Below are 23,690 nucleotides of genomic sequence, written 5' to 3'. Positions count from 1 at the left end.
GACTGAGTCTTTGTCTATTCCCTGGTTCCTAGTTAACATTTTCTCCATTTCTCTAAGGTCTTTCATTCACTTTATACACATTCAAAATGATAACCTATTTAATATATGCTGGCCTTGACCTGATAGCATCAGCATGACACCACTGTATGTAAACACCATTTTATTTCGGCTCAGGCAGGACTCAGCATACCATTCTTATAAAGGCAGTGGCATAGGTGGCATGGGGCACTAGGTCTGGAGTCAGGAAGACCCGAATTAAAATTCAGTTTCAGACACTTATTAGCTATGTGACCCTAGTCAAGTCACTTAACCTCTTTTGGTCTCAGTTTCCTCAACTGTAAAACAGGGATAATAATAGCATCTACCTTCTAGGGTTGCTTCAAGGATCGAATAAAATTTGTTTTGTTTTGTTTTGTTTTAAGTCACTAAGCACAGTGCCTAGGCTTATTCCCCTTCCTCCCTCCCTTATATCACCCAAATAAGAGAGATGATTAATGCCTTGGCCAATTCCATTGGACTACTGTAGAATGAATTGGACAGTTTTCTCACACTTGGCTATGTCTTGTAACTGGCACAGACCAATAACATGCTGACCTGGATAAAACAGCCTTAAGCTTTATACAACCCACATGACTCTGTACGTGCTGCCCTGTAAGTCGCTAATTTGTCGACCTGTTGGTCCTACCCTAACTTGCCCACCCCCACCCACAGAGAATGTAAAAACAAAATGCATAATGGGTGCCAGCAATTAAAAATAAATGAAGGTTCCAGCTAAGTTCTCTTGCTGTGGCCAGAGCCCCTGTCTGTGGGTCTAGCAGTGGGAGGATGAGTGGTACTGCTGTGTCAATATAGGAAAATGACTTAATAAATGTCACCTGAACAACTACAACACTAAAACCAGATTAATTTCATCGTCTTCTAAAAATAAGCACCGTGGGAGCTCCTGTCCTATTGTCTATGGAATACCAATCCAGATACTTTCCTACTCTGCTTTTGCTTAACTTTTTTTTGTTGTTTTGTAATCAGTATCCTTCAGAAGGCAGAAACTCTGAGTAAGAAAGAGGGGCTGGAACAGAATTTATGCTCTCTTGGGGCTTATTAAAATAGGTGTTCAGTGGAATCCAAGAAGAGCTATGTATCTGAAAGAAGTAATGAGGACAGAGTGAATGGTCTGTTACAATGCCACAAAGAAGCAATTTTTAAGTTGCAATTTATATACACCCTCCCCTGCATGGCTTTTTTTTTTTTTTGGCTGCCAGTTATATAAATGAGATCTTCGCCCTCAGGTTGGCATCCAGGGCACTTTCCAGGATGAAATCCCAAAATGCAGCCAGAGAACAAGTATTTCCTCCTTGCTTGGCCACACTGGAGTGAATCAAAGGAAAGAGACGCATCTGTCAGCCTAGTGATTGGTGGAGCGAGGGTCATCTGACTGCCAGAGACTCACTGGGTGCTCAGGGAAGCAAAGTGTAGAGATTGTTCTTCACATCTCCAGCAGATGCTTACATATTAAATAATGTTTTCTTCTACATTAACAATTCAACCCTCGCCTCCCCCACCTGATACCAACCATTACCTCCATCCAAAAAATTCAGCTCCCTTGGAAAATTTTAGAGCAGGGGTACTTTAACTTTTTGTTGTGGAAACTTTTGACAGTCTGATGAAACTTACAGACCTCTTCTCAGCAGAATACTTTTAAATGAAGAAAATATAATTTACATGATTACAAAGGAAAACAATTATATTGACGTAGTTATCAAAAAAATATTTAAAACAAATTCACATACTCTAGGTTAGGAACCTCTGCTTTAGAGGAAAGTTTTACCTCCATCTGTTTTCTCCCCTAAGTGATCCTAGAGATTGTGATTCAATGATAATAGAATCTTCTTTCATCAGCCACAAACTTGCCATTAAAATGTTGAGGAAAATGGGCAAAATATTCATAGCATCCCAAAGAAATCAGCGGATTGATTCTTCTAGAATTCATATGGACTTTCAACAAAGGTGGGTGCATGAATAATTCCAGCAAAGAAAGACCCAGGTCCTTCAGCAATGGAAAGATGAAGACTGCCATATAAAATGGAGATTTAACAAAAGCAATGACCACTCATTACTTTAGAAGACTAATGATGAAACAGAGGTATAGAACGAGATATTCATTTTCAAATATAGCCAATATATTGATTTGTTTTGTTTGATTACACATATTTGTTATAAGGGATGGCTACTGCTTGTGGGGTAGGGACAAGTTTGTGATAGTGAGAGATGCAAAAAGAAAGAAAGAAAAGTACACAAAAGAAAGAAAGTAAGTTGAGCAAAAATTAGGGCAATTTTATTACTACTGTGTTATATTTAATATACTTTTAAAATGTAACAGAAATTCATAGTTTAACATACATTCTTATTTGTTTTTTTGTATATTCAAATATTAATGTTTGTTGATGACTTAAGTTCATAATAAACAAGAAAATTTTTTTAAAAAATGATTTTCATGGAAATAATTGATTCAAATGATCTGCTCTCCATCCAGCTCACTGCACTAGAATGCACATATTTTACAACCAATTATATTTTTCCCTAAGAAGAACACTAACCTTGGGAGCTCAGGTACTTATGTCTACTAGATCTTTCACTGTTTATATCAATAAGGGCACAGCAAACTAATACTGGAAAGGACTTTTGAAAGATACTTTCATTTACTTGTTTTCAAGTGGAACACATATTAAACTATATATAAACCCTAACTAGGAAACTAAATATCTTTAAATATAGAGTAAAAATTACAATTAATATTTATACGTTTTCCTCTTGGACAAAAGTGCTTTTGGTGTCCTAATTCACCATTAAGGATGATAAAACTTACTTGGCATCCATTTCCTACTCTATTTATTGCCCCACCACCAACTCTTTATCCCTTATTCCCTGCAAAAATTTAGAAGACTGGAAAAGTCTGAGTGCTTTGAGAGACAAAATTTGCAAATTTTTAGGTGATTCCTCAGTAATTGTAGCTCTGACTTCCCAGCAGATCAAGTTTCTTGAAGTAATTTCATAGTAATTAGTCTTGTGCTTAAATGATAATCCTAAATTAGAAGCACTTAAAATCCTACACAAGAATGACCTGCTCTGTCAATGTTTATTCATTTTTATGCTAATGGGATAATCTTGGAAAAGACCTCGATAATAATTGCTTTCCCTCTTCAGAGGGATATTGATCCTTCAAGAGAATCACACTACCATAATTCATGGAATTAAATGTTCACCTAAGACCCTCCAGTTGACTAGTTTGACTCCCCTACAAGAACCTGGAGACTTGGGAACAACTTAATCAGTCAGAAATAGGAAAAGAAGGCTACAGGTGATTTCTGGCTCTGGTACAAAAGAGTATTTCTTTTATAAGTTGAAGGAAAAGGCTAAGGGGCAGCCAGGTGGCAAAGTGGATAGAGCACTGGTCCTGAAGTCAGGTGGACTTGAGTTTAATTCCAGCCTGAGACACTTAATTAGCTGAGTGACATGGGCAAGTCACTTAAACCCAATTGTCTCCTCCCACCTCAAAAAAAGGAAAAGGCTTTATTAAAGAAATCATAATAAATGACCATGGGAAAATAGGGGGAAAGACATTACCGTTTCCCATCTCCCACACCTCCTTCCCACAGCTAATGATGACTCAACATCCAAAAAAGAGAGCTACATTAAAACTGAAGCAAAGAGAACTACACATCATAATAATGCTCCATGGGTGAATATCCTGCTATTTAGCACACATTTAACATTTAACTGAGCTACACAGGTCAATCAGTGGTATTACAGATATAGCATAAGTAACTACAATAATCTATGCAATTCCTTTATTGATTCACATAAATAAATAAAGCAAAATAACTATATGATCATCATAATTTACAGTTTAAAGGGAGGAAGGGGGAGCAGGGCAAAAGGGTAGAATAATATGGATTGACAGTCATCAAGGTCATGCTAAGATTATGACTGAACTTTTATTGAACACATAGTAGGTACATGTTATTATATTGGATACTATGGTGTTACATTTAGTAGAGAATAGATGTGGCCCCTGACATCAATAAACTTGCAACCTAGAAACAAAGTAAACAGATAAACAGAACAAGAATGTATTTATATATACTATCTTCTATGAGGTACATCCCAAATAACATTTGCACATTGGGTCCCCAGGAGATGACTACCCCAGGTTCAGGGTTATTGGTAGGTCTATATTTCTAAAACTAGAGCTCAAAAGCCCCCACCAATGTGTTTACCTTTAATAATCAGCAAAAGGACACAAATAGTTCAAATCAAAGGCATTTACTAAGATGGCTTCATAAAAATAATAGCTACAAAACATTGCCCTCATAAAACTGAGGCATACTCCCTTACAAATGAAAATAGAATCAGAGAGAGAAGTGGGCACACACACAGAATACACAAATGGAGAGGCATATATCCACATGGCCAACACAAGCAACACCTTCAGCATTGCAGGGTCCTGAGAGTCTTTTTTTTTTTTAAATGGTGTCCTCATGCTACTACCATTGGGTATAACATTTGTACTGGGGAGGTTACTTTGTTGGGTTCCCTAGGCCTGTTTCTCTCTATACCTCAACTCTTGGCTAAGAATACTCACCTTCTTATCTAACTCTCTGCTGAGCATGGAATCTTCCAATGAGTGAGATGAAGACCCCATTGCCAATGGAGATAGGGGAGAGAAATCCTCTTTCCACCATGTACTTTTTAAGAGGCACAAGGGAAAAGTCTAAGAATGATCCCTCTCATGATCTGGGTTATTTTTGCATGCTGGCTCTTTTCTCAATTGTCAGGGATAAATCACTTTCCAAAACTCCAAAACTGACTTGCTTAAAAACAAAACAAACAAAAAAAATCTACTAAGGTTTTTAAGCCTTCAGCTTACTGGTGGCTTGATACCCTGAAATTCTATCAAGTCAATGAAGAAGCTACTTCATACCCACTTATGGAACAACAAATAATGAATACTTTTTTCTGCTTCCTTAATAAGCTGTGAATGATCCAAGACCAGTTTTGGACCCTTTCTTAGGTGGGAACCTTGCCTCATATTTTACAGAAAAAAAAACTGAGGCCATTTAGCATCAACTCCCTCTTCCTCATCTCCTATCACCCAGGTGCCTTCTACCAATTTCTCTTCCTTCACCTCTCTCTCATACAATGAAGTGGCCTTATCCTTTTTCAGGAGATCCCATCACATCCTGCCTCCCCCAACAGATTGCCTCCTCTGTCACACCCACTCTCTCACTTATTTTCTTTTTAAAAATTATTTATTTTTAACATTCATTTTTTTTAAAAATTGAGTTCCAAATTCTCTGTCTCTCTCTCTTTCTCCCCTTCCCCTTTCATTGAGAAAGCAAGCAATATGATATCAATTATACATACATGCAAAATGTTTCCCTATTAGCCATGTCACAAAAAATAAAGAAGGTGGGAAAAAATCCTCAACCTATAGTCAGAGTTCATTAGTTCTCTCTCTGGAAATGAATAGCATTTTTCATTATGAGTCTTGGAAATGTTTTGTATCATTTTATTGGTCAAAGTAGCTAAGTCTTTCATAGTTGATCATCATTACAATGTTGCTGTTACTGTATGCAATGTTCTGTTGACTTTACTCTGCATCAATTCATACAAGACTTCCCAGGTTTTTCTGAAACTATCCTGTTCATCATTTCTTATAGTATAATAGTATTCCATCACAATCACATACTACAACTTGTTTAGCCATTCCCCAATTTATGTGTATCCTCTTAATTTCCAATTCTTCGTCCACCACAAAAAAGAGCTGCTTTAAGTATTTTTGTACACATGGGTCCTTTTCACCTTTCTTTAATCTCTTTGGCATACAGACCTAATAGTGGTATTGCTGGGTCAAAGGGCATATGCAGTTTTATAGCTTTTTGTGTGTAATTTCAAATTGTTCTCCCCAATGGTTGGACGAGTTCACAACTCAAATAACAGTACATTAGTGTCCCTATTTTTCCACATCCCCTCCTACATTTGTCACTTTCGTTTCTTGCCATATTAGTCAATCTGATAGGTGTGAGGTGGTACTTCAGATTTATTTTAATTTGCATTTATCTAATTATTAATGATTTAGAGCATTTTTTTCATATGACTGTGGATAGCTTTGATTTCTTCTTCTGAAAACTGTTTGTTCATATGCTTTTTGACAATTTAGCAATTGGGGAATAGCTCTTACTATTTTTTTTTTATAAATTTGGCTCAGTTTCCTTAGAGAAATGAGGCTATTATCAGAGACACTTGCTGTAAAACTACCTCCACCGCGATCCCAGCCCTACCAGTTTTCTGCTTTCCTTCTAAGTTTGGCAGAATTGGTTTTGTTTGTGCAAAACCTTTTTAATTTCATGTAATCAAAATCATTCATTTTGCTTTCTGTGATCCTCTCAATTTCTTATTTGGTCATAAGCTCTTCCCTTATCCATAGATCTGACAAGCAATTTTTCCTATGTTCCCCTAATTTGCTTATAACATCACCCATTATGTCTAAATCTTGTACCCATTTTGACCTTATCTTGGCATATAGTGTGAGATGTGGGTCTATTCCTAGTTTTTGCCAGACTGCTTTCCAGTTTTCCCAGCGATTTTTGGTCAAATGGTGAGTTCTTGCCCCCAAAATTTGGATCTTTGGGTTTATCAAACACAAGATCACTATGGTAATTTACTACTGTTTATTGTGTACCTAATCTATTCCATTGATGTACCCCTCTATTTCTTAGCCAGTACCAGATTATTTTGATGATTACCATTCTGTAATATAGTTTGAAATCTGATACTACAGGCCATCTTCATTTACATTTTTTATTGATTCCCTTGCCATTGTTGACTTTTTGTTCTTTCAGATGAATTTTGTTAGTTTTTTCTATCCATATGAAATAATTCAATGGTAGTTTTATTGGTATGGCACTGAATAAGTAAATCATTTTAGGCAAAATTGTTATTTTTATTATATTAACTCAGTCTATCCATGAATGATTAATATTTCTCCAATTGTTTAGATCTGTATTTGCATGAAAAGTGTTTTGTAATTGTGTTCATATGAGCCCTGGGTTTCTTCTCGGCAGGTAGACTCCCAAGTATTTTATATTGTCTACAGTTACTTTAAATGGAATTTCTCTTTCTATCTCTTCCTACTGGGCTTTGTCGGTAATTTACAGAAGTGCTGATGATTTATGTGGGTTTATTTTATATACTGCAACTTTGCTAAAATTCTTGTTTCAATTGGTTTTTAGTTGATTCTCTATGGTTCTCTAAGAAAGCCATCATATCATATTGATACAAAGAATAATAGTATTGTTTCCTCATTTCTTTCACTTATTTTCAATCTTTCCTTGCCTACTGAGTCATTTTCTACTACCTACAAACATAGCCATGCTTCCCCCATCCTGAAAAAAACAACCTCTCATTTGATTTTTCCATCCCAGATAACTAATATTCTTTTCGGCCCTTTATAGCTAAATTCCTCTAAGAGGCGGTCTACAACAGGAACCTCCACTTTCTATCCTTTCACTCTCTTCTTAACTCCTTACAATCAGGCTTCTGATATTGTCATTCCTCTGCTCTTGCCAAAGTTACCTGTGATCTCTTAGATGCCAAATCCAATGGCCTTTTCTCAAACCCCATTTTCCTTGACCTCTTTGAAGCCTTTGATACTATTAGTCACTCTTTCCTACTTAATATTTTCTTCTCTCTCTAGGTTTTTGGGATGACACTCTCTCCCGGTTCTCCTCCTGCCTATATGACCATTTCTTCTCTGTCTCCTTTGCTGGATCCTAGTTCATACCCTATAGTGTTAAGGGTCCCTCAGGGTTCTCTTCTGTCCCTCTTTTCTTCTCCCTTTATACTACTTCACTTGGTTATCTCATTGGCTTCCAAGAATTTAATTACCATCTCTATGCTGATGATTCTCAAATCTACCTATTCTGCCCTAACCTCTCCGCTGACCTCCAGTCTCACCAAGTGGGCTAGAAGGACTCAGTAGATCTAGAGTCCCGCAGTCAACTCACAGTATACAGAGAAATATGATAATAACTTTCAATTATTTTGAAGGTAGCATAGAACAATGGAAATAATGCTGGATTTGGAGTTGGGGAAGCTGGGTTCAAATTACTACTTACTACCTGTGTGACCTTAAGCAAATCACTAAAGTTCTCTGGGATTCCTTTTTAATTATCCGTAAAAGGAAGGGAGGCAACCTAGATGACTGCTAAGATCCCTTTTGGCCTGAAAGCTACAATCCTATGATTTGTATAGTAGAACAAACATTTCCATAAACTGTTGTTGATTTAAAATGTTCCAGTAAAACTCCTTTTGTTTCCTTCACAAATGTCTTTACGCACACTGGGGGAGGTAGCCATAAATTTAAGGACTCATAAATGTGACAGGACACAATAGCCCAAGACAAGCAGTTAGCCTGCTAGCTGTTAGTTCCCCATTGATTCCTTTAGGATGTACACTCAAATAAGCATGGCTCGTCAGCAGGAAAGAAGCAGGGCTAGGAGCACTGCTTGGTAGGAAGGATAAGACAGTAGAATGAATGCTGGCCCCATCTCCAGCTTACTCATACACCATCAAACAAAACCTTGTTTCCCCCCCGTGCATTGTCCACTTAGATTTTCATTGTCCATTTAGGTTTTTGCCCTTTGAAGTATTGTGACATCAAGATCACATTCTGATTGGCAGTTCAAAGTGCTCCAGGCTTTTTATTAGACAACCTGCCAGTTGAGAAATTGTCTCTGCAAAATTGCCTTGGTGAGCTTCAGCACTCTGGATGTTATTACACCTTGGTCAGAGGAGAAGGGAAACATCAGGAAGCCTGGAGGGGGCGCAGCCTTTTCTAAATACCATAATGGTGACATTTTGTAGTTATTGAAGCAAGGGAAAAGAACAGACAGTTGCTGATGTAAGGATAGGTACTTAAGGGTCACCCAGGGTCACTTAGGTTAAGCTGGCCTTTGTAGCTGAGTAACAGTTACCTAAGCAGAGAAAAATGAAATAACCTGAGGTTACAGAACCACATGAAAATAACTTCAGTATAGGATTCCTTGTTTCAAGTCAAACAGAGGACAGTTTTAACCACTAGTACTATTTGAGCTAACCTATATTCTACAGAAGGAAAAGGATTAAGCCAGAATCCTTATTGCCATTTTTATTTCTCATCATTATCTAAACTCTGAAAATGAAGGTTATGGTGAAAATCGTGGCAACTTTCAAACAGAACACATCAAATAAAGTATTCTCAGCAACCAAAGTGCTACTAATTCTAAGGTGTAAATACTTAATTATAAACACTTTAGCAACATTGCTAGCCAAACAGGCATTAATGAAATGGTTTATGTCAAAGAAGGAAGCACAATTGAACTCAAAAAATGCAAGCTGTTCTTAGGAGGAAGCAAGTCTTATTTACTGTTATATTTCTTTCAATTCTTGGCCTATAGAGGTACTTAGGAAGTATCTGTTATATGAATGAGCAAATAAATGATTGAATGATAGGTTTTCTGGTTTGCTCTTCATTTGTCTTCCTCCTTGCCTCTCTACTGCCTGACTTTTGACCATCTGGCTACACATTGGAAACTATCTGGCCAGGTCATACAATGTCAGAGCTAGAAAGGCCCTTTCGGAGCATCTACTCCATCCTCCTCATTTTACATAGGGGAAAAATAAGGCCTCCAAGGGTATCTAAGGTTGCTTAAACCACAGGTCAGAGAAAAGATAAATAAAACCTTGAGAGTAACAATGACCTGAGAGTGATAATGGATGATTAGTAGTCAGAGATACAGGCATGGTTCAATCATAAGCCCATGTGGTCACATGGAGGCCACTTTACCTTCTGTTTCTTCTTCATTTTCTACCAAGTGAGAGAAACTATTTTTTCAAATTGAGCTCCTAAGGGGAAAATATCTATAACTGCATTTAACTTTGTAAGAGGCAATGGAGCTGACATTAGGGAATTGATGCAGTTTCTAAAGAATAACTCATCTAGAGTAAATACACTTGGTCATAAATATCATTCACAGGATATATTAAGTTCTTTTTTCCCATTATTTTTGTAACCAAATCTACAGAAGTAAGTTCACAAATGTTTAAGGTTCATACACCAGAATGACTTTCACTTTTGTCACTCATCCAATAAGCATGTATTAAGTGCCTCTTATGTGCCAAGAATTGTGCTAAATGCTAAGGACTCAATCTAAAAAACAAATGGAAAAAATCTCTTGGTCTCAAGGACATTACATTTCTATAGGGGTAAGGGACAGAAGGAGGAAGAACAATATACAAAAAGACAATGAAATATATAATATGTACAAAAAATATAAAATATTAGGGGGAGGGTTCTTACAATTGGTGGATCAGGAAAATTCTTGTTTAGAAAAATTGAAGGAATCTAGGATTCTACCAGGTGGAGGTGAGAAGGGAAGGCATTCCATGGAGTTTGCATAAGGGTCAGTTCCACTGGAAAGTAAAGCATACAAAGAGAAGAACACACAATAAAACTTGGAAAGTAAGTCTGACCCAAGGATCTATCGCTGAACAACTAAGTAACAGACTGTGACAGGACAGCTGTAAGGACTTAACAGACAGTCCAATTCATCCAGAAGAAATAAGGAAACCCAAACCCCTCCTACTCCCTCTCCCCTAAACAATGTTGATCAGCTGTGAACTGCCTGGAAACATTAGCAGCAATGGCCAGATCCATTCTGGTGTATGAGAACCTGAGTTAGGGGTACAAAGGCATCAAGCAACCACAGAGAGACATAATCATTGATTTTGCAAACTGCCGCCAATTGATTGATTCACAAATGTGCTGAACATTTTCTGCTAGATGCTAAGGAAGATACCTGGATAAATGAATCAGGGTTCCTGCCCTTAAGGAGCCTACAGTCTAGGAGGTCACATGACAGATTTGACATGTACAGTAACCACATCTCCATGTATATGTATACATAAATGTATATGTTGTATTATACATCTCGATGTATGTGTTCTAAAAACAGGCATTTTACAGATGCTGCCACCCATGGCAGATATATACACACACATCTATGTGTGTATATATGGATACATACACATATCTGTGCACGAGTACATACATGTATGTATATGTGTACATGTGTGTACATGTGTAATATATTTTACACTTTACAGATGAGGATCTGAGGTTTAAGGTGGTTAAGGGATTTGACCATGGTCATACAGATAGTAAATGTCAAAGGCAAGATTTGAACCCAGGTCTTCTGATTCCAAGGCTACATTTATATTCATTACAACTTGTAGCCATGCTTCCTTCTTTACCTCTCTATTGTCTTTCATCATGTTTTAGTTTTATATTCTATCGAACCTCTACCCAGGCTATTTCACCTTTTGCCTGGTCTTACTGACCCACTCCTCACCACTTGGACCAGCACTCTGCACAATGGACCTGAGAACTAGACCTCCATAACTGGCTTTTTTCTGAATCCATTTCTCTTTGAAGCTCCTGTTCTAATGCCTAAATCCACTGATGGGTGACTGAGAGTGTGCAAAATAGATCATATAGCTAGTCCTATACGCAATCCAGCTATCTACCCTGGCCATTCCACACTGCCCTTATCTTCTCCTACTTCCCCAGAATAAAATTCCCTTCATTGGTCTTCTCTACCCTACATGTGTTCTCTTACCCTTTAGAATTTAAGCTTCTTCAGAACAGGGACTTATTCTTTTGTTATCTTCATATCTGCAGTGTCATACAGTGTCTGGCACATAGTAAGTGCTGAATAAATACTTTTGTGCTTATTCATTAATTTTGTCCAAGGTCATACAAAAAACAGAGATATTGACAAGTTCCCAAGTGACTCAGTGCATGAGGCATTTTGCTTCCCTGGGCAGCTGTTAACTCTTATCATATATAAAAGCAAGACACAGGTACTCATTCATTGGCAGGATAAATTATTACAAGTAGTCCTATTCGGTCAGATTTATCATTCTCTGTAGAAAAGGTCAACAACTCAAGTGAATGAACTAGATTTAGAAGCAAGATAATTACTATTTACAAAGCCAAATTTCAAGTCTGCATATAAGTCCAGAGCCACCAAAAAAAAAAAATCAGTTTTGAGAAGCAGAATAACTACTTATTTTCTGTCCTTTTCACTAAGATTGGGAGTTTTTCCCTAGGATGCAGAAACACCTGGGGAAGTAGCAAATAAAAATTATCTGAGAATAAGAATCCTCTTAATGTAGTAGAACTAATTATTTAAGCTGAAGAATTTTTTAACTAAAAAGAAAATGGTGTTAAAAATAAAATTCCTGTGCTGGATATGCAAAGCTGAAGAATCACACAATTTATAGCTAGAAGGGGCTTAAAGATTTTCTACTCCAATCCCCTCATTTTAAAAACAAAGAAAGTATGGCTGAGAGAGAAGCCACTTGATGAGATCTCCCAGGGATAAAGTTGATGACCCAGAATTAGAATCCATGTTCTCTGACTCCAAATTGAGTGCTATTTGGCCTCCATGGCAGAAATGTTTCTCAAACAAATGGATTAGAACAGACACATCATGTGTATCTGATCTCAGCACCAATCATATCAACAAGATTCTATTTTAGCAAATTATCTCCAAATAACTTCTTTCCCTATAAATGAGTATCTAAGTCCAATTCTTCCTGTTGGCAGCTTCAACTGGTTATCACATTCTTTTTAAAAATTATCTTGTTTTTTATTGATGCCTTTTTTATTATCACACTCGTGTCAAAATACATCAATTCCCCCATACCTACTGAGCTATTTTTTTTGTAATAAAAATATCAAAAAAGAGAAAAAAAGCTTAGTATAACTAACAAACCCACAAACCATGTCTGACTTTACATCCAATATTCCACACCCACAGTCTCCAAATCCTGCAATGAAGAGAGAGAGCTTAATTTTCTCAACTCTCCTCCATGGTCAAGTTTAGTCATTATAATTATATAACATTGAAGGTTTGTTGCTGTTTTTTCCATTCCCATTGTTATTGTATGTACTATTGTTTTACCCTTGGTCATTGATAAAAGTTTTCCAGTTCTCTGAATTTTGTACATATGTTGTGGCTTATGGTACAGAAGCATTCCATTGCATTTATGTAACACAATTTGTTTAGTTGCTTTGTTGCCTAACTGATGGACATCTCTTTTTTTTCAGTTCTTTGTTACCATAAAACTGCTATTAAAATATTTTCATGTATACACACACACACATATATACACACACATTTTTATATATACAGATATACATATATATGCACATTTATATATATATACATATATGTGTGTGTATATGTATGTGTATATATATGACCTTTCTGTCTTTGACCTCTATGGGATATATGCTGATTATTATATCATACAAAATGCCTTCCATTGTAAAGTCCCTTGCATAATACTCCAAACAATCAAGGAAGTGACTTGATGAACTGATACAACACAAACAACTCTTGGGAAGTAGACTGGGATTGAGCTGACACTCCCAAAGGCATCCAAAATTCCAGCCAGAAGCTTAAATTTCTCTATTTTTCTTTTGACAATTATTGTCATTCATAGCTTTAAATGGTTTCATGTGGAACTCAAGTAGTTATACTCTAATTCTGACCATATGCCCAACCAATAATTATCCAAGCCCCAAGTAAAATGTAACTACTCAGACTTACGGGGGAGATAAGGAGATGTATAGTCTAGAGTTCAACCCAATTAAAAGATGGCACCATTGGCAAAAAAGTGAACAACTTAAAAACTCTACTATCAGAACATTGTATTCTTCTCACCTAATTCATTTGTTCATTTCTGCTTCTGCCATGGTTTGTTTACAGCAGTAGTGACCCCATTTTATTTTTCAGATTTTACCTCCTGTTTATCCTTGGCCGAGCAAATGACTGTACCTGTGGTTTGCCTGCTTTTCTTCTCTTCCTGCTCCTCCTTACATGGGCCAGGCAAAACATAGCACTCTTACAGAATGCCCACCCCATGAAATCCCGCAATTATTTCCCTGAGTAGGGAGAGGGACTGGATTTGGGATTTCATTAGTAGAGGGAACGCTCACTTGGGGAAACTCCCTCTACCAATGCAGGGCTCTGCAACTTACAGTCTTAGAGAACTGTCTGAAGTGCCAAGATAAATTAAGTGATTTGGCCAGTCATATATCCAGTATGTGTCAAAAACAGGGATTTGAACCCACACTTTTCTGCCTTCAAGGCCAGTTCTCTAACCACAATGTCACAGTGTGTCTATACTGACTTAAACATAGAAGAAAAAAATTTACCTGATACCACAAAACCACTTTTCAAACTTTAACAAATGCTAGCTGTTATGATTATGATTATTATCTTATTGCTAAGATCCTTAGGTATAACATGTTGTTTAATTATAGAAGAATATAAAGAAAAGAATAATAATATATTTTCATATAAATCAATTATCTTTAATATTAACACAGTTTCTTGCATATAGCAGGCATTCAAGGGACTTGAGCACTCATGTAGTCTAACATCTTCATTTTCACTTAACCTCTGTCTGCCTCAGTTTCCTCTACAAAATGAGAATAATAATAATACCTATGTCCAAGGGTTATTGTGAGAATCAAATGAGATAATAATTGTAAAGCACTTAACCCAGTGCTGTCATATAGTAAACACCTTATAAATGTTAGCTATTATTATTGTTAGGGGCAGCTGGGTGGTACAGCAGCTAGTGTGCTTCACCCAGAATCAGAAAGACTCATTTTCTTGAGTTCAAAGGGAGCCTCAGACACTCAGTAGCTGGGCAAGTCAATTAACTCTGTTTGCCTTAGTTTCCTCATCTATAAAATAAGCTGGAGAAGAAAATGGCAAACCACTCCAGTATCTTTACCAAGAAAATCCCAAATGGAGTCATGAAGTGTTGGACATGACTGAAACAACTGAATAATAATAATATTTGTTTATTTCTTCTTCTTCTTCTTGTTATTATTATTATTATTATTATTATATAGATGGGGATCCTGATGCCCAGAGAGGTGAAGTTACTTGGCTGTAACAAGGGAGCTAATAAGTGATTCAGACTCGAGTCTTCTGACTTCAAACTAGTGCTTACTTAATTGTTGAACTTGGCTTAAAGCTCCAATTACTTGTCCTACAAACAATCCTCAGAACATGCATAATATGGGAAGGAGCCAAACCAGAGTGATAAAACCAAGCTTAGTACTATGTAATTATAGTAATAGTAATAGTAACAATGGCTCACACTTACATAGATCTTTATGGTTTATAGAGTGAATTCCTCACAACCACCCTTGAAGTAGGTAGCAAAAAAATGAAATAGAATTTCAAAACTTCAAAAAAAAGCTGCAGATTACTCATCCATATAATCTAATTTCAGAAAAAAGTACAAGTACAAATATAATCTTAATACTTAAACTAGGGAAGAATAATGCAAAGAAAGAGAATTATAGACTAATGTTAATACATGGCCATTTAAAGTGTTAAAATAAAATCCTGGTGAAAATTATAGTAATTTATCCAAAAAAATCATTCACTGTTATCAAGTTGGATTTACACCAGAAATGCAAGGATGGCTCAACATTAAGAAAATAATTAATACGATAAATCATATAAAAACAAAAACATCTAAAATCACGTTTATAGCAACAGATAAAGAACAAGTCTGACAAAATACAATACTCATTTATGTTAAAATATACTATAAAATATAAGTATGGAAAGATTTTTTTAAATGATAAGAAGTATCTATCTAGAACCACAAGCTAGCATTATATACATTGGGGGAACACTAAAAGCTTTCCTAACAAATAAAGAAATGTCACAAGGATTCTTACTTCCCCAGTATTATTTGAAATAGTTCTAGAAATGCTAGAAATTGCATTAAGCCCAGAAAGAAATTAAAGACATAAAGATAGGCAAGGAGAAGATAAAACTATTGCTCTTTGCTGATAACATGGTGGTTTAATTAGAAAATAGAGAATCAGAGAAGAAATTGAGATAACGAATAGTTTCAGTCAAGTTGCAGGATGTAAAGTAAACCCACAAAAATTAACAGCATTTCTGCATAGTAATAACAAAACTAAGAGGCAATAATAGGAAGGAAAATCACATTCAAGATAACTACAAAATTCATAAAATAGCTTGGAGTTAATTTGCCAAAACACTTGTAAAGATAAAAGAATAAAATGCTCCTTAAAGAAATAAAGAACAACTTAAATAATTAGATGGATGCTCATCGTTCATGGTTGTGGATATTAATAAAATAAAAATGATAATACTATCAAAGTTAACTTACAGATTTAGCTCCAATCAATACCAGTCAAACTACTAAAGGGACATTTCCCAGAGCTAGACAAAATAATAAATGAATTCATCTGCAGGAAGAAAAGACATAGATAGACCAGAGGTGCCAAACACATGGCCCTAAACAGATTAAAATACAATTGGGAAATATTTTAAAATATATAAAAAATACAATAAAACATAGATATCATTATATTTTATTTTTATTTTTTGGGGGGGGTTAGGCAATGGGGTTAAGTGACTCGCCCAGGGTCACACAGTAAGTGTCAAGGATCTGAGATCAGATTTGAAGTCAGGTCCTCCTGACTCCAGGGCCAGTGCTCTATCCACTGCACCACCTAGCTGCCCTTAACATTCCATTTTAAAACTAATTAAATATGTCACCCACAGGGATCCTTTCGTAAGCCTCTAACATAAATTACCTGGAAAAGAACTCCCTATATGGTAAAAATAGATGGGAAAACTGAAAAGTAGTCTGGAAAAATTAGGTTTGGACCAAAATTCTAAACCACATTTCACAATAAAATTACAAATAGGCATTTGACTTGAAAATTAAAGATCTTTACTATGTACACACACAAAGAAAAGATAAGCCAATCATATAATTTCATAGCTATGGACAAGGGATGAATTCTTAACCAAAAAAAGGAATAGAAGTGATTATAAACAATAAAATAGATAATGTTAATTCATGAACCTGAAAACTTTCTGCATGAATAGAATTAATGTGACTAGGATGAGAAGGGAAGTGGTCAACTGGGGAAAAAACAGTCTGATATCCAAAATATAGATACTCATAATCTAACAGTTAATCAAAGGGGGTATACTTAATGAGAGCAGAAGAAGCGCATTCAGAACAGGACAAGAATATTTATTGAGGTAACAGCTGATTCAGTTGAACAATGTTTCCTAGTCTTGTCCTGGGGTTCCTCTTCCTGTCGGAAGCCTCAAGGAGAAGCCCTCCTGACCCCTCCCTGTGTTGGCTTTCATTCTCAGACAACCAGGAATTTATTTCAATAGGCTAAGTCTTACTTCCCTGAACCAATCAAGAGTCTTGGGCAGTTTCAATGTCTTTTAAAGAAAATCTATCCTAACCTGAATGGCATAGGGCCTTAGGAAAAGCTAGGTCAGTGCATGGCTGGGGGCAGGGAGGGGGGACTGTGGTAGATATTCTTCCTAGTACAAACTCTAGTGGTTGTCCTAAAATAATGCTAGCTTCCTTTCCTGTTTTAAAAGTGTGTGAGCAACCTAATGAATGAAAACTAAATCCCTTTAGGATGACTACTAGGTCATAAATGAGCTTCCACCATAGATAACATTAGTACATTCAATATGGATTTTGATCTTTGAAATATGCTTCTTAATTTCTCTCAGTTATATATTCAGTCCTGATCCATCTGTTCACTTTGATATGGTTCTGAGAAACTGTCAGGGCCCTTGGCAGTCATAGACAAGATTAGAAAATTCAGATAGCACCATAAGGTTGCTGTTTTTATGATGAGTGTAAATGAGTACAAAGTCCAGTGAGTGCACTTCTCCCACCCACTTCACCCCACATTCAGAAACATAACCAAAAAGAGATGAACTAAATACTTCATTTACCTCAACATTCTTTTCCTATGTCTGTCTGTCGGATACCACATGAACCATGGAATTATATCCTGACAGTCCACCTGTGATATTTGTAACCATGCCAACAATAACCCAAAGCTTTTTGATGCCAAGACAATTAACAAAAATGTGTAGCCAACTGGCATTCACTACTGCAGGACCTTAGTCCCATTATCATGGACTTTTCCTATTGCTCTTCCACTTATATTTGTTTTCCTCAATCAGGGCTGATCCCAGGGTACAGCAAATTGACTCTGATAAAGTAGCAGATAATGTATTCTGAAGTGTTTTACACTTCAGGATTTGGAGAGAAGAAGAAGGGATAACAGCATGAGCAGTCAGAAATAGTTTGTTAGGTCTGGGCAGGCCCTAGGTCTCAGGAAGCTCACAATAATTTAACTCATGCTTCTCTGTATAAGGTGATTTGTTTGTCTACAAGGTCAGGGAGACCAATGGTTCTCTCAGCTAATGTGGAGGTCACAAAGCAAAAAGTTTTGAGAAAAAGGAGCAGTCAGAGCTGCAACTAGGAATATTTTCACATGGGACAAAAATTTGAGGGAGGGAAGTAGAATGTGAGACAATGACAGTACAATGGTCAAGCCCATCTGTGGATACAGGTAAAAACCAACTATGGGTACAGTTGTGCTAGGATGGGGGTAGCCCTTAGAAAAACTTTGTGCTACCCCCTTTCCTAGCACAATTGTACCCACAGTTGGCTTGACCTTTGCACTGTCACCATCTCGCATCCCACTTCACTCCCAACCATTTTGGGGCTCAACTCCATAAGGTTTGCACTCACCTCCACAAGGGCTGCAACTGAGAAGATGATCCTTCCAGAGAGAAATCATGGCAAGGGTGCCCTAAGGATAGTGGCCTGGGGCAGTGTGAGGGAAGGTATAAAGAAAGCAGTTCCCATGAAAAGAAAGTGTACTTTTTTTGAATAGCAATAACCTGAGAGAAAGTTTTAAGGACTGTCCACTGCATATCAGCTGTAGCTCATTCCAAAAGAAGGTGAACTTGATGATTCCCTCAGAGCATGGAAAACCTAAAGTTACAGATTATGTTGCCCCAGCATTATTAGTTCTCATCTTGATAGAAGTTATTCCAGAAAAAAGTAGTGTTAGATATTCTTACGTAGAAAGAAGAAATGAGAGATCCACTCACATGAACTTTTTTGTTGTTGTCGTTGTTGAGTCGTTTCAGTCACGTCTGAGTCTTCAGACATGGCCCCATTTGGGGTTTCCTTGGCAAAGATGCTAGAGTGGTTTGCCATTTCCTTCTCCAGCTCATTTTATAGACGAGGAAATTGAGGCAAACAAGGTTAAGTGCCTTACCTAGGGTCACAGAGCTAATCAGTGTCTGAGGCTGGATTTTAAACTCAGGCCATTCCAGGGCTGGTGCTTTATCTACTGCACCACCTAGCTGCCCTCATGAACTATTCACCTGTCTCTAAAGAACACATTTGGAACCCAGAAGACCTTTATTTAGGTTTCCATGGATGCTGCCCACTTGAAAAAGTCAGATAAATTATTTCACTCGATGTTCATCTTGAGTTTTGGCATTCCTAGTTTCACTTACACTTTGCTCCCTGAAGAGATAATTGTTTCTCCAATGGTGTGACTATCCCAAAATTTGCTTTTGAAAAGATCTAAGTTGCTAAAGTACAAACTGGAGTCTAGGAACGTCACTTAAAGCTGTGACTAAGAGAGGTAGGAAGGGAAACCAGCACAAGGGTCAGAAAATCAGATTCAGGGTCTCTGTGCTAAGGCCAACATGAGCTACCTTATCTGAAGCTCTGTAATTAAAACTTCTTTTAATCCTTCCAACTTTCTTGGTGAGTACATTATGAACCACTTTCAAGTGCTGAGGGAGTTGTTTCTTTCCCAGTAAGGCTTCACCATGAAGATGTACCCAATTTCTTCCTGTCCTCAAGCCACGGCTGAGGGAACAGAGCTGGGAAGCAATGTTGAGTAAATATGCCTTTCAATGCTTCATAATGATGTGGATGCGACCCTGTGTTTCTGAAGACTCTGCTAGCAGAGAGCAAGCTAAGGAGGTCCATGTAGGTAGACAGGCTTTGAGGATAGGCTTAGGGTTGTCTGAGGCCAGGCCTAAGCAAGTTCAGATAGGTAAATTATCAGAAGGCTGAGTGCCAGAGGGTGAAGGTTTTAAGTCCCAGTAACTCCTAAAACAATCTACTCAGATGGAGAGAGGGCTGAGAGCGAAGGAAACACACACACACACACACACACACACACACACACACACACACGCACACACATATCAGTGCACTTGCAGGTCCTCTGAGATGTTAAAATATTAAAGAAGCTATTAACCAAAGTACACTGTTCAATGGACATATGCCTAGAGCATAGAGTGTATTTCATGAAAACAATGTCTTTAGCTCTCCACAGAATCAAACTCTCTTTGGGAACAGAGTCAAAAGCTCAAATGAGACAACTGTTGAGAAAAATAAAGCTGTCCAAAACATAAAAGAGATCTGCTATCAATGGACAGGAAAACAAATCTATGTAAAGACAGTAAGGAGTAAAAGCCAGTGGTGGAATTGTAGTCAGGAAGCCCTGGGTTTAAGAGCCACCTCTGACATATACTGGCTATGTGACCATGGTCAAATCTCTTAGCCTCTTGGTGCCTCAGACAACTCTCTCAGACAAGATTGCAGGTTCCTATCAGGAGCTACTTATACCAATGAAAAAATAGGTCTGCTTTGTTGATGTTGTTGTTATGATTATGATTATATATTACTATTAGCATATCACAGTCCCATAGGATTTCAGACCTGAAAGGAATCTTATTCTTCCTTTGGTTCAAACCTCTCATTTTTTAGCAGAGAAAGTTAAGACGTGGTGAGGTGACGTTCCCAGTCATTTAACTAGTTAGTGGGAAATCGCATAAGATAATAGCATTTGTTAGAGACTACACATACATACATACCTACGTACATATGTATATATACATATCTACATACCTATGTGTGTGTGTATAGACACACACACACATAAATATGTAGTTGTGTAGGTATGTATGTATGTGTATTTTCTGAATATCCTGAGGTGAGTTTACTAAATTGAAATTTTGAATGCATAGCCTTCAGAACATGGAGGTTTTCCTCAGAAAAGTTTTCTCTGGATGCACTTTAGCAATTGGCTCACATAGTTTCTCCTTTTTTCAATTCAAATCAGCAAGCGTCTGTTAGGAACCTACTACATGACATGGGAATACAAAGACCAAAAAAAAAAAAATCCCAGTCCTTGCCTTCAAGGAATTAACTACAGTCTATTGGGGGAACAAGTAAGAAAACAATTACAAAATATGTAGAAAGTAAATGTAAAGTAATTTTAGAGGAGGAGAGAGGACACTAACAAATGGGAGTATCAGGAAAGGTGTTACGTAGGAGGTGGCAACTGAGTTGAGCCCTAAAGGGAGCTAAGGATTCCCAGAGGTAGAGATGAGGATTGAGTGCATTCCAAGCATGGGGGAAATCTTTCTTGATTTGAGTGAATTCAATTCAATTCAATTCCACAAATATTATTAACAGTCACCGTCTCTTTGAAACATTAAATTAATGAACACAATATGTCCAATATCCCTTTTGGAAAACATATTAATTCATAAACAAAACTGGAAATAAGACAAATGGGCTGATCACAAGGAAGTTATAGCCAATTCTGCTATGAAACTGTGTCTTACCTGTGACATGTAGTTTTTCAGCTGTGACTTCCGCTTTCAGGTAAATTCGTCCTCTTTTTTCTGTATGGTCCATTCCACAGAGGCTTGGAACATTTATTACACATTGTTTGTGAACATTCATATCACAAGCTGTAAATTTAAAAAAAAAACAAGCAAAGAAACCATACATAAGGAGCAACATTACCATATTCACTGTGTTCTCACTTCTGAATAGAAGTGACAAATTAGTTTTCTTCCACCTTGCAAATTTGCTATAATGTCTTTGTTCACATAAAAAACTCTTAGCAGGAATCTTTTATAGCTCCTGGAATCATCTGTGTGATAACAGTCTTATAATATGTGTCCAATATATTTTTGGAGTTTACAAAATTTACTGCTAGGGATCCTGGGGAGAGTTAATGATTGGAACTCATGGGAGATGATATATCAGTTTTATGACCTAAACTTTTATGACATATTATCTTTCTAAATAATCTTAATTTCCAATTGGAAAATACTTTATGGACTGTCAACAGTGACAGCTGTTAGGAGTGCAAAACTAACTTGGGTGGCAGAATAAAGAGTATGGGAAGATTAATAATATACGTGGCTCTATGTAAATGATATTCAAATTATTTAAAAGGAAACTATTCACTGCTAAGGAATTCCACCCTAATTCTATCAATGAAAAATTCTTAATTTGGCATTTCAGGTCCCCCACAATCTAGTTCAAACTTACTTTCCCAGTCTTATTTCATATTATTCTCCAACAGGTAATGTACCTTTTATGTTCCAGCTAAAAAGAACTACTGTTATCTAATTTTATATAATCATGTACTTTCCCTCCTCTGTGCATTTGTACAAGCTACTACATTTAACTATAACACACTCCTACTCCCATCTTCACCAGATTAAATCCTTTCTTTTCCTTCAAGGGGATCAGGGGGTACCATCACTATGAAAATTTCCAAAATATATCCTAGGTGAAAATGATTTCATCCTCCTTGAATTTTTTAAGCATACTTTTTCTTTTCTTCTGAGACTCCAATTTGCCCCTATTACATTCCACCTTGTATCTTATATCTTTGTGTTTGTGCATGCAGTTTTCTTCCTCACAGACTGTAAGTTCCTTGAGGACAAAGACTATTCCATTTTTCATCTTTGCAATCCTAATACCAGCATGGTATCTGAAAGCATATAATAACTATTTGGAGAATTCAATTGAAAAGAAATGTGGAATCTAAAGTTATAAAATGTCTGGTTATACACATAATGAAAAGTTTACTCTCATATGAGCAGCCAACTTTAAGACTCTTCTATGAGGTTTACTCAAAAAACTCATCAAGTTTTGGAGGAGACACTAAGTTTTAAAGAGTGGCACCACCAAATTATAATCTCTGGTAGGCTGTACAAAGTTGGAAAAATCGTTCAGTATAGATTTGATGATTGACCATCATCTGATGACTAGTTAAGCTAATCTTTGAGAGATTCATATTTAGAAAGTTTACCGCTAGGGGATGGATTTTTTTGGCAGAGGCTTAGCAACTAATGCACCTATCTACAAAGACACAAAGGGACTGGGATGTATGTTGGTAGAAGGACTACCCATATTCCTGAGGTCACAGATGATTTTGATTTACTTAAAAAAGAACATATCAAGCCATCTGACCAAGTTCTGTTATTTGGCTCAAAAAATTAAAGAGCACCATCTTCATATATAAAAAAGGGAGTATGTTTGGCTCATAATTAATGAATTAATTTAATGCCTGAAATTCAAAGCACCAGAGATTCTGCCCTTTTCAGTTTGGTTTATGACTGAGCTCACTCTCTATATTAATGGTGTCACATAAAAAAGTTGAACTTTAAACACACAGGGAAAAAGCTCAGCCTTATAAGTAAAATGCAAAGGATCCTCCTTACCTCAGAGAACACGTATCAGCATCTGTATCTCAATAGAGTATATATTTTTCACTTTGTGCATTTACTAATTGTTTCTAGCATGTTCCAAGTGGTTTGAGCCAGTAGAAAAACATAAAAAGGCAGGAA

At 36.8% G+C, this 23,690-nt stretch overlaps 1 protein-coding gene across 1 annotated transcript in view; it reads right to left on the bottom strand.

Annotated features, from left to right (window-relative positions):
* PRKCA (protein kinase C alpha) overlaps nucleotides 1-23,690 on the bottom strand; it is a 438,280-nt gene that overhangs the window by 87,290 nt on the left and 327,300 nt on the right. The window contains exons 5-6 of the mRNA XM_027873394.1: nucleotides 21,666-21,794; nucleotides 4,045-4,091 (exon numbers count right to left, since the gene is read on the bottom strand). Of these exons, the coding sequence (XP_027729195.1) occupies nucleotides 4,045-4,091; nucleotides 21,666-21,794 (176 nt within the window). The remainder of the gene's footprint in view (nucleotides 1-4,044; nucleotides 4,092-21,665; nucleotides 21,795-23,690) is intronic.

This window comes from Vombatus ursinus, unplaced genomic scaffold (genome assembly GCF_900497805.2).
Source record: "Vombatus ursinus unplaced genomic scaffold, bare-nosed wombat genome assembly UNPS02014801.1, whole genome shotgun sequence".
Taxonomy (NCBI): Eukaryota; Metazoa; Chordata; class Mammalia; order Diprotodontia; family Vombatidae; genus Vombatus; species Vombatus ursinus.
The sequence above is the reverse complement of the archived record's forward strand: the minus strand, read 5'-3'. Positions and strand labels throughout refer to the sequence as shown.